The sequence below is a fragment of the Talpa europaea genome, assembly GCF_964194135.1.
Source record: "Talpa europaea genome assembly, chromosome: 6".
Classification (NCBI taxonomy): Eukaryota; Metazoa; Chordata; class Mammalia; order Eulipotyphla; family Talpidae; genus Talpa; species Talpa europaea.
The window spans coordinates 69,926,117-69,938,837 of record NC_140072.1 but is presented as its reverse complement, the minus strand read 5'-3'; the positions used below and the strand labels follow the sequence as shown (position 1 = coordinate 69,938,837).

Below are 12,721 nucleotides of genomic sequence, written 5' to 3'. Positions count from 1 at the left end.
ATTACTCTATTTTTGTTTTTTTCTTTTCCTTAACAGAAGTAGAATGGTCATGTCAAAGGCTAGGTGTATGTTTAACACTATGAGAAACTACCACACTGTTTTCTAAATTAGTTGTAACAGCTTATATATCCTCCGCAAGAGAAGTATAATAGTTCTAGCTGCTACAAATTTTCACCAGCATCTGATCAGTATCTTCACAGTCATATTAGCATCAGCTTGTTTTATATACAGAAGTGTGTGTGTATTTAAAACTTGTTGGAATTTTGATTAGGATTAGGTACAATTTGTAGGTCAATTGGGAAGATCTGCATCTTAACATTGAGCATCTAAACATTAAAATGGTATTTCGCTCCACTTACTACAACATTCTTACATGTTTCTAGTACAGAATTCTTGCATATTTCCTTAAATTCATACCTAAGTATTTCATGTTATTTTGTTATTTTTTTTTATTTTAAACATTTATTTTCCAACTGTACAGAAATAGGTATTTATAGAAATTTATAGAAATAAGGTATTCCAACTGTATAGAAATAGATATTCAATCTTTAATCCTATTAGATTTAAGTTCACTTTAGCTTTAGAAATTTTTCTATGAATTCCACTGCATTTTTTATTAATATAATTATATCATAGATGAATAAGAGATCCTACTTTTTTTCAAATCAGTATGCATTTTTTTCTTTTGGTTACACTGGTTAGAACCACCAACCCAATGAGAATAACATTTCTGCTTTGTTCCTTCAAAGGGTAGAAGTGATCAGCCTTTCACCATTAAGGATGATTTTTGCTGTACACTGTCCACAGAAGCTCTTTATCTGGTCAATAAAGTTCCTTAATATATCCAGTTAGCTGATTTTTAATTTTGAATGTGGTGAGTATTGTATATCAATTGACATATTTATATTTTCTTCTTTCTTCTTTCAATCTTTTAATGTGTTTGACTACATTAATAAATTTTCAAATGTATAAGCCATCTTGCATTTCTGAGAAAAATAACCAGCCTGATCATGAAGTATTATCCCTTTTATATATTGCTGAATTTTATGTGTTAATATTTTGTTAGTGATTTAAGCCAATGTTTACTGGAATTTTAGTCTGTAATTTTTTAAATGTCTTTGGGTTTGGGCTTACACAATAAAATTAATTTGGAAAGTGAAAAATGATTTTCTGTTTTCTAAAAAGTTTGTGTCAAACTAACTCTTACACTCTGAAAAAATATCGTGATTACTAGAGAAGGGAAAGGATGGAGACTCAGTGGGTAGAGGGCATCAATATGGTAGTGTTATGTCACTAGGACTTTGGTGGTGAGGACATAAAACACAGACATATCTAGGTATTCAGCCATACTACCAAAATTATATGGTTCTGTAAATGAATAGTAAATCAATAATTACATTCAACTAAAATATTTTTTAAGAACCACTTTATATGGAAAAAATAAAGGAGCTGTGTCAAATTAAATACTTTTGTTTTAAGTATATTACAGAATTTACCATGAAGTCACAAGGGTTTCGAATTTTCTTGTAAGGAGGACTTAACTATGAATTCAATTTCTTTACAATATATAAAGTTACTCAGATTTCTGTTTCTTCTTGTGTCAATTTTAGTAATTTGTTTCAGTTGTGGAACTTACCCATTTCATATAAATCATTTTTTTGGCATAACAAAATACATACTTCCTTATTATTATTTTAAATGTCTTGAGGGATGTATCCTCACACTCATCCCTGGTATTAATAATTTGAGTTTTATCTTTTTTTTTTAATGCAACCCGTCTAGGTATATGGATTTTATCAATTTTTTCCAAATTTTATCATTTTTTTCATTTTACTTAATTTATCTATTGATTTTTGTGATTTTATTAATTTCCTGGTAAGCATTTGAAAAGCAAATGTTTTCCTGTTGTTGGCTGGTGGTGTTATCAAAACTGTATCTTTAGTGTTGCTTTCCTACTTGCTTTACTAATTAAGAAATTGGTATTTCTTAATTGTAAGTTTATCTATTGCTTCATGCAATTCTTTTTTTTTTTTTAAAGATTTATTTATTTATGTTTATTTATTTATTTATACAAGCACTGGGGACAGTCAGAAGCGCGGGAGGGTGAGAGAACTCACCAGAGCCAGAGCAGGTAGCAGAGCAGGCAGAAGGACCGAAGTACACTGCTGAGGGGAGCAGCGGGCGGCAGGAGAGGTCTGCGCGCCATGTGGGACCCTCCTCCGGTGGCTGGGGAGCAGCCGGGGATCGAACCGGTGCTGCAGAGGCCGCGGGCAGCTTCGCAACCCAGCGCTCAACCGCTGCGCCACTGGGGAGGCCCTGCTTCATGCAATTCTATCAATTTTTGTGGCATGTATTTTGAAGCTCTGTTATTAAGTGAACAAAAATTCAGTACTGCTACTTGTTTCTACTTGAATGATCCCTTTATCATTGTAAAATGAACTTCTTAGCCCTGGTAATAATCATTGCTCTAAAATCAACTTTGTGGATATTAATACAGCCAATCCAGCATTATTTTGATTAGCATCAGAATGGTGTCATTTTTCATTGAATTTTCTTAGAGGTAGCATATATGCGGACGGTGACTTTTTATCTAAATCTGTATTAATCTCTGCCTTATAACTGGGGTGTTTAAACATTTTATATTTTATGTGATTATTCATATGATTTGCTTTAAAGCTGTCATTCTGGGCCTCCCTAGTGGCTCAAGGGGTTAAGTCTCAGCACTATGAAGATATTGGCAGCCACCGCAGTACAATTTCAATCCCCAGGCAGGGAGCTAACTCACATGGCACAGCAGACCTCTGCTGTCTCGCCCACTGCTCCCCTCAGCAGTGTATTTCAGTAGATCCTCCTGTTCTGCTCCCCACTCTGTCTCTCATGAATCCTCTCACCCCCCATACCTCTGGTCTACACGCCAGCTCTTATATGCATAAATAAATAAAATAAATCTTTTAAAAAAAAACAAACTGCCATCTATTTATCTTTTTTTTTTTTTTTAAGATTTATTTATTTATACAAGCACTGGGGTATAGGCCAGAGGCGCGGGAGGGTGAGAGGGTGAGAGAATTCACCAGAGACAGAGTGGGGAGCAAAACAGGCAGAATGACCGAAAGCACTGCTGAGGGTAGCAGCAGGCAAGACAGGAGAGGTCTGCCACACCATGTGGGAATATCCCTGGCTGGCTGCAAATTGAACTGGCGTTGCAGAGGCTGCGGACAGCTTCACAGCTCTACACTCAACCCACTGTACCACCGGGGAGGCCCCTATTTGTCTTTTATTTGTCCAGTCTATCAATTTATACTTCATTCCCACCACCACTTTTCTATCTCTTTTGGATTTATTTTTTATGATTATATTTATCTCCCTTGCAGGCATATTAGCGATATCTCATTGTCATGCTATTTCAGTGGTTACTTTAGAACTTAACACTATTCATATTAGCTTCTACTACCTATATTTTCAAGTGACATGCCTCTTCAGATATAATGTTTAACATTAACAGTGTAATTCCAGTTGAATACATGTATATGGCAAGAAACTAGCCCAACAGCAATTATGTCAAAATGGCTGTAAGTGGAAGACAGTAACAAAATTTTAAATCTTACATTTTAGACTTGAAGCACACATTATATATCAACCCATATCCAAATCTACATGATTTTCTATTTATCTTCATGAAATTGAATTTATTTGCAACCTACTAATACTGCTTAATATGACAAAAAATTTCAGGAGATACATCAAGTCTGTTTTTTGGATTATTTATTTATATTAACTAAGCAAAGCTCTCGAATTTTCTTTTTTCATAATATATATTTCATGGTAATGTTGACCCTTTCTATATAAGAAACTCATTTTAAGGAGTTGTTTCTCTCTAAACCTGATAAAAATAGAATGTTTTATTTACTAGGCAAGATTACTCAAAGGAAAGATGACTCCTGACAGGTACATTTTATTTGGCATGAGAAAACTATAAATACCTAACAGGAAGTCATTATCTTTGAATTTCTCTGAGTACAGCGACTCTAAAAATTGGTATTATCGGGCCTCCCCGGTGGCGCAGCGGTTGAGCGCTGGGTTGTGAAGCTGCCCACGGCCTCTGCGGAGCCGGTTCGATCCCCGGCTGCTCCCCGGCCACCGGAGGAGGGTCCCACATGGTGCACAGACCTCTCCTGCCGCCCACTGCTCCCCTCAGCAGTGTACTTCGGTCCTTCTGCCTGCTCTGCTCCCCGCTCTGGCTCTGGTGAATTCTCTCACCCTCCCGCGCTTCTGACTGTACCCAGTGCATGTATAAACAAAACAAACAAATAAAATAAATAAATAAAAGATGCCTCTATTTAAAAAAAAAAATTGGTATTATCAACTGCAGAAATATTAAATCTATGCCTCTGGAATTTAAGAGATCGTTACTGTTGTGGAGTCTGAAGTCTCAAAGTCAGGGTAGATCCTACAGAAATCCAATGTGAATATCACCTTTTTGTATCTAAACTATCATCCACTGGGAAAATGACTCTAAGGCAAGTATGTGAAGAGGAACACCTGACAGTACCCTGCAAGATACTTGTATTTTCTATACTGTTTTAAACTGAATGGTTTTTTTTTCCCCAAATATTTATTTATTTATGCATACAAGAACTGGGGTACAGGCCAGAGGTGCGGATGCTAAGAGGATTCACCAGAGATAGAGTAGGGAGCAGAACAGGCAGATCGCCTGAAATAGACTGCTGAGGGGAGCAGCAGGTGAGACAGGAGAGGTCTGCTGAGCCATGTGGGTTAGCTCCCTGGCAGGGGAACGAACTCATTCTGCAGTGGCTGCAGGCAGCTTCATATGTTGCATCTTAACCCCTTGTAGCCCTTAAACGGAATGGTTCTTAACGTAATCTTGTCAGTGTGAATGTTTTAATTGTCTGTAAGACCACTTCTGGTAGCCCTGCAAACTGACTGTACCATATATTATATCTACAAAATAAGGAAACTGCTTCAGTTTCAATTCACTCATGTAGAGAAAATAGACAGCTGCCTTGCTTACTTTGCTGAACAATAATACAACTATCACAAGAAAGCAAATCTAGAAAAGACTTCAAATTTTTGGGCCTCCCCTGGTGGTGCAGTGGTTGAGCACTGGGCTGCAAAGCTGCCCGCAGCCTCTGCAGTGCAGGTTCGATCCCCGGCCACCAGCAAGGGTCCCACATGGCACAACAGACCTCTCCTGCTGCGCCCACTGCTCCCCTCAGCAGTGTATTTCGTCAGTCTGGCTGTTCTATTCCCCACTCTGGCTCTAGTGTATTCTCTTACCCTCCTGCACTTCTGACTGTACCCAGTGCTTGTATAAATAAATAAATCAATCTTAAAAAAAAAACTCTTTAAAAAATAAAAAAGACTTCAAATTTATGAGATTAGGTGCTTTCTCAACACCATACATGCAATTTTCCTCAACTTGCTATCCTTACACCTACCTGAATTCTCAACTGAGAAAGTGTCAGTGTCACATTGAGAACTTTTCTCAATGAAGTAAGTCTACCTTTTTGCCACCTCACTCCCTTTTTTTTTAAGATTTATGTATTGGGCCTCCCCGGTGGTGCAGCGGTTGAGCGCTGGCTTGCGAAGCTGCCCACAGCCTCTGCAGTGCTGGTTCGATCCCCGGCCGCCAGGCAAGGGTCCCACAGGGCGCGCAGACCTCTCCTGCTGCCCGCTGCTCCCCTCAGTAGTGTATTTCGTCCGTCTGCCTGTTCTGCTCCCTGCTCTGGTGAATTCTCTCACCCTCCCGCACTTCTGACTGTACCCAGTGCTTGTATAAATAAATAAATCTTTAAAAAAAAATTTATGTATTTATACAAGAACTGGGGTACAGGCCATAGGCACGGGAGGGTGAGAGAATTCATCAGAGACAGAGCAGGGAGCAGAAAAGGCACATGACCCAAAAAACTGCTGAGGGGAGCAGTGGGTGGGACAGGAGAGTCTGTCATGCCACATGGGTATCTCCCTGGCCAGCTGGGAATCGAACCTGTGCCGCAGAGGCTGCAGACAGCTTCACAGCACTGCGCTCAACCTGTTGTGCCACCAGGGAGGTCCCACCTCATTCCCTTAATTCTGATATATCCCTAACAGCTTCAGAGACATACACACATAAAATAGTTCTGAGTAAATTACACCGTAATTTGTTATTATATGACAAAGACCTGTTTGAGAATACTCTCATATTTAAGAAAAAGAAATAAAAAAATATTAATAAAATAAAATTCTAAGGAAAGCACTTACTGTTTTAAGTTCTTGGCGCAACTGCTGATTATAATTTGTGGATTCTTCTAATCTAGCTTCTAAAGCAGCAATTTTTTCTTCTTTTATCTCAAGGGACTTCTTTAGAGTAGATTCTAATTTTGACTCCAAAAGTTTGTACCTAAGATCCAAGCATAAAAATAATATAGTTGATCACTGGAAACTAGAAAATTATTTTTAAAGATAACTTATGACTATAGATGATGATGCCATAAATAGGTTTTACAAAAATCTTTATTAAAGAGAGAAATAATGCTACTCTTAAGGCTCTACACCCTCTTTTAAATAATTACAGGTTATGAAGCAACAAAAATCACATAATAAACTGAGCCCTAGATTTTAGCCAAGTTTGTCAAAAGCAAAAAATAATGCTCAAAAAGGGCATCTGGGCCATAGAAGTCTTAAAATATTAGTTTTAGTTTTATAAGAACAGAATCTATAGAATGACGGAGTACATGAGCTTATTAAATTGTCAGATTTTGGTTTATGATACAATATGTAGAGTAAGCAAGGATATAGAATAAATTTATACATTAAATTGATGGCAAGAATAAATACCTTAATTGATATCTTCAAAGAAGTTCAGAAGGAAAATGAAATCAACTGAAAAACTGGAAAGGGTAGACTAATGAAGAAATTAGGGACACATCTGAAATTAGAGGACCCCATCTGTCTGGAGATGCAGATATACACAAATTCCAAAACGGAGGGCAAGGAATGTTAAAGGAATTTGTGTTTATGAGGTTTTATTTTCTTTGTGGTATTAAGGCTAACTTACTGGCCTAGAAATAACTGTGGCTTAAATGACTTCCTGATCCCACAGACACAATCATAATTTTTAAGTGCTTCAATTCCATTTCCTGAAAGTTTTAGTTCAGTATATTCCCTTATTTCCATGTCTAATGCTTTCATTATGAAAACATGCATATCATGTCTTGCCGACACTATTCTAACAGCTTCCTAACTAGTCTCTGTGCCTCTAAGTTTGCCTCTTCTAATCTACCTTCAATGTCTGCTTATAAATTGTTCAGTATAACTTTGTGCTTTTATGGAATGCCTTTCTTCATTGTTTCTACCTTGCAAATTTTTCTCATGCTTCAAAGCTCAGCTGAAGCACTGTTATTTCGTTGATGTTTAATGATCAGCAAATACGAGCTCAATTAACGTTAACAAATTTTATGAATGAAGGTTTGGGAAAAGATGCCAAATAGCAGAAAGGGCCCATCCATTTAACAAGGTTAGTTAGGGCCGCTAGATGGTTTACTCTACTTTTTTGCTTGTATGCGTAATTGTGTAATAAATTTAATACTTACCTGTCATCAGTACTTTGCTCATCATGTAAGAGTCGCTCTTTATTTAATCCTATCTTCTCAAGCTCATGCGTTAATTTTTCTAGATCATTATTCATTTGTTGAGTCTTCAATTTTTCACTCACTAAATCCTTATTTTAAAAGGAATGCAAAACATACATTAAGTGACAAGAATATAAACACCTAAGAAATGCTGCCAAGGTTTATATCACCATCTAGGAATATTAATTTGAAGCAGAAAAGACAGAAATGTTGAACTTTCCCTGCATCATTAGAAAGTGGTTAAGCAACAAAGTTATAGCCTTCCTCAAACAAAATTGCTTTCCTGCCTTTTTTTTGCTAATATTTCTTAATTTTAATATTAAAAATTAAAAGGAGAAACTTCACTTATGAATGCACAAATTTAGATCTGAAAACTGTAGGGAAAAACATATATCCACTAACTGTATAATAATGAGCTAGAACTTTGGTGCCTATCTCTTCCTGTGACTATATGTTGGATACACCTTTTTGCTGTTCCAAGTGTCCCTCCCAGTGGAAAAGCTCCCAGTGGAAAAGCTCTACAATATTGATCTTAAGAACTAGAAGACATTCTAGATGTTCAGGTACAAGGAAACTGTTGTTTATGTCTAAGACTGTAGAACAACAGGAAAAAAATTTGAACGGCTAATAATGGCTCCTCTCTCTATGCTTCTTTAGCAGAAATTCAGACTCCAAATATTACTTTCTGTCACAATACAAAGAAACCTTTACATTGAAAGTAAAGGATTACATATAGCATTATCACATAGTGCAGAGCAGCAAAAAAAAAAAAAAAAAAGCCAGGCATGCCATCATCTTCTGAGATGTACCTATTGTCAATCTACTTTTATAAATTAAACCCTTCCCAACACAACTATTCAGCAACTCCAAGTTGTTCAGTATTGACCTTTAAGTTTGTCCTGAATTGCATCTGGTTTAGAAGTAAAAATGCACTGGATTTTTGGAGTCTGAAAGACCTAAATTTGACCAAAACTGTAACAAGATATCAACTAACACATATGAGAATGATCTATATTAAAAAACTAGAAACTGTTGGTGAGGGAATGGTGAAGAAGGAACTCTCATTCACAGTTGGTGGGAATCTAAATTGGTACAACCCCTCTGGAGAACAATATGAAAATTCTATAAAAAACTAAAAATGGGAAAACTAAAAAACTTAAAAAACTATAAATACCACAATTAGGTATTTATCTGAGTAATATGAAAGCACTCATCCAAAAAAATTTTATAGACCCCTATGTTCATAACAGGCTAAGACATGAAATAACCTATATGGTCATCAATAGATAATTGGGAAAGTGTATATATACTCAGTGGAACCCAATTCGGTTATTAAAACAGATGAAAATCTTCATGACTGGGCCTCCTGTGGTAGCACAGCGGTTGAGCACTGGGCTGCGAAGCTGCCCGCAGCCTCTGCAGTGCCAGTTCCATCCCCGGCCACCAGTGAGGGTCCCACATGGAGAGACAGACCTCTCCTACCTTGCCCACTGCTCCCCTCAGCAGTGTATTTCGTCCGTCTGCCTGTTCTGTTCCCCACTCTGACTCTGGTGAATTCTCTCACCCTCCCGGCTTCTGATTATACCCAGTGCTTGTATAAATAAATAAATCTTTAAAAAAAGAAAAAAAGAAAATTTTCATGACAACATGGAGAGAATTTGAGGTGATGATGCAACTAAGCCAAAGAAGCCAAAGTGAAAGACAATTATCAAATTGTTTTACATTATATATAAACAAAACAAATAAATTAACAAATCACATCAAAAACAACTCTTTGGGGTGGGGAAGTGGGTGCAAGGGAATGGTAGAGAGCTGACCTGGTAATGGGAATGACACTAGCACTTTGGTGGCATATAAGATGAGGTTTATAACATACAGGTGTGTTACTCCCAAAATACATATAGTACATTAAAACTGTATGTACATCAACAAAATTTTATTTAAATTCACCAATCGATCTCTTCATTTATTGCCTATGTGATTATGCGTAACTTACTAAATGTCTCTAAAACTCAGAGTTGTCTAAACTAATGGAGATAGTACCTACACAGGATTGATCACAAAAATTATATAAATATACTTAAATACAACTGATAAAGTCCCTACACCAGGCATGTAGTTAGCATTAAATATTAGTTATCAGACATTCTATTAAGCATTCAATGTTTTGAACAAATTACTTTGTTATTTTGAAATGAAAGCATAAAATTATAATGTAATAATGGACGCTATCAATACATGAAAACCTTATTACTACAGGAGGTAGATCAACATGGCGGCAAGGAAACGCTGTAAGATCTCCCGTTAAAAAAAAGTTAATATGGAGGAAAAGCGGCAGGTCGCAGTGAGAACTGGGACACGAAAGATAAATGGGTGACTCCAGCAAACTACCCGAAGAAGAAAGTTGCCATAAAAGAGGACTAGAAGGGAGGAAAGCTCAGAATCCTGCTACCCTCCCCCACGCACAAAGTCGGCACTCTACGACCAACAGAAAGGAGGAAAAAAAAAAACACTAAAACAACCAACAAGAACTACGCATCAAGCGGGACTGTGAGTGGAAAGGAACTATTTCAGCCACTACACAGTGAACTGGAGCTGTGGAGAACGCTGCAGGATTCACCACGGAGGTGAGCGAACGGCTCCAGGCGCCATTAGAGAAAAACAAAGACTCCCAGAGACCTACAAACAGCTCCAGGCCAGCCGGTAAGCTTGTGTGGAAAAGCAGCACCCTTGAAAAGGATACGTGGATTGCAGCTGCCCAGGTCCCCGCGTCTGTGACCGAAGCTTGTGAGAAAACGCGCGGGGGCCCTCACTGAGGTGAATGTCCCTCAGTGAGTAATCAGAAACCAGGCACCCGGACAGGGGAGCTGGGTGCAAAAGGCGCCATTTCTGCAGACACTGACCTGGGCTACAGCCTGCGTCCTGGACCTGAGGCTTTGGAACTGAGATCCAGGGCACGAAATTCGGGGCATGGGATCCCCACAACGGTGGGGCACAAGGCAGACACCGCACCCCAAAGCCACTGAGGCTTTCCCCACCAGTCCCACACTGTCCCCCTGTCCCAACGGGTAAAAAAAAAAAAAACAGCTCCCTAAGGGCACTAGGAGAGATCTCAGGCGCCACCTAGCGACCAGAAAAAAATCACCAACACCAAGAATAGGGACCTTTCTTCAGTAAAGACTGCTTGAAACCAGCAAAAGGCTCCCAGAGGAGCCAGAGGTGAGCTGGGAAGTTCGCCCAGGCCAGGCCTAGTCTGGCCAGCACTCTGAGCCCAGAGGAGGAGTGGGCACCCAGGGCCTGGGCAGACCAGGCACACAGAAGAGTGTGCCTGTCTCTGAATCGCCATTTTAGAATAGGGACCTTTCTTCAGTAAAGACTGCTTGAAACCGGCAGAAGGTTCCCAGAGGAGTCAGAGGTGAGCTGGGAATTTTGACCAAGCCAGGCCCCTTCTGACCAGCAGTCCAAGCCCAGAGGGGGAGTGGGCACCCACGGCCAGGGCAGATCCAGCTTGCTGGAGACTGTGCCTGTCTCCGAATCGCCATTTTAGAATAGGGACCTTTCTTCAATAAAGACTGTTTGAAACCAGCAGAAGGCTCCTGGAGGAGCCAGAGGTGAACTGGGAAGTTCGCCCAGGTCAGGCCCCTTCTGGCCAGCAGTCCCAACACAGAGGGGGAGCAGGCACCCAACGCCCCAGCAGACGGGGCGTGCAGGGGAGTGCGTACCTGCATTGCCTTTTTAGAACAGGGACCTTTCTTCAATAAAGACTGCTTGAAACCAGCAGAAGTCTCCCTGAGGAGCTAGAGTGAGCTGGGAAGTTCGCCCACACCAGGCCCCTTCTGGACAGCAGTCCGAGCCTGGGCTTAACAGACATCTATAGAACACTAAACCCCCCAAAAATCTGAGTACACTTGTTTTCTCAAGCACACACGGATCATTCTCCAGGATAGATCACATACTGGGACCCAAGACAAACATCAACAGATACACCAAGACTGAAATCATACCAACCATCTTTTCTGACCATGAAGACATCAAACTAGAAATAAACCATAAAAAGAAGGCAAGGAAATCTCCTACCTCATGGAGATTGAAAACCACACTACTGGAAGACCACTGGACTAATGAGGAGATTAAAGAAGAAATTAAAAAAATTCTTTGAATTGAATGACAAAGAGGACAACAATATCCTAAATGTATGGGATGCAGCAAAAGCAGTATAAGAGGAAAATACATAGCAATAGAGGCTCACATCAAGAAACAAGAAAGAACTCAAAGAAAACCTAATCTCAAAGCTCAAAGATCTAGAAAAAGAACAACAACAACAAAAAAACCCAAAACCAGTAGAAGAAAAGAAATAACGAAAACCAAAGCAGAAATAAATGAAATTGAAACTGAAAAAAACAATCCAAATGATCAGTGAAACCAAGAGCTGGTTCTTCGAAAAAAATCAATAAAACAGACAAACCCCTAGCCAGGCTCACAAAGGAAAAAAGGGAGAAAGCACAAATAAACAGGCTCATAAATGAAAGAGGAGAAATCACAACGGACACAGCAGAAATCAAAAGAATAATCAGAAACTACTATGAACAGTTATATGGAAACAAGTTCAACAATCTAGAGGAGATGGACAAATTCCTACAACTCTACAATCACCCAAAGCTAGATAAAGAAGAAATAGAACACCTAAACCGACCAATTACAAGCAGCGAAATTGAAATGGTAATCAAAAACCTCCCCAAAAACAAAAGCCAAGGACCTGATGGATTTACAAATGATTTCTACCAAACGTTCAGAAACAAATTCAAAAACAAATACTTCACAAACTCTTCCAAAAAACTGAGAAGGAAGGGATAATACCAAAGACGTTCTATGAAGCCAACATTACACTAATACCAAAACCGAACAAGGACAACACACAAAAAAGAAAACTACAGGCCAATCTCCCTAATGAACACTGATGCAAAAATCCTCAATAAAATTTTAGCTCTCAGAATCCAACAATGTATCCATAAGATAATTGACCACGACCAATTAGGATTCATTCCAGGGACACAAGGATGGTTCAACATCCGAAAATTAATCTACGTTATCCA

The 12,721-nt window shown here is 38.9% G+C and overlaps 1 protein-coding gene across 5 annotated transcripts in view; it reads right to left on the bottom strand.

The window, feature by feature from the left end:
- The window catches only part of CCDC88A (coiled-coil domain containing 88A), a gene marked incomplete at both ends in the record, with an annotated part of 140,646 nt that overhangs the window by 43,361 nt on the left and 84,564 nt on the right, over positions 1-12,721 (bottom strand). For all 5 annotated transcript variants that reach the window (XM_084235087.1, XM_084235089.1, XM_084235088.1 and 2 more), the window contains 2 exons: positions 6,259-6,397; positions 7,590-7,717. In XM_084235087.1, the coding sequence (XP_084091213.1) occupies positions 6,259-6,397; positions 7,590-7,717 (267 nt within the window). The remainder of the gene's footprint in view (positions 1-6,258; positions 6,398-7,589; positions 7,718-12,721) is intronic.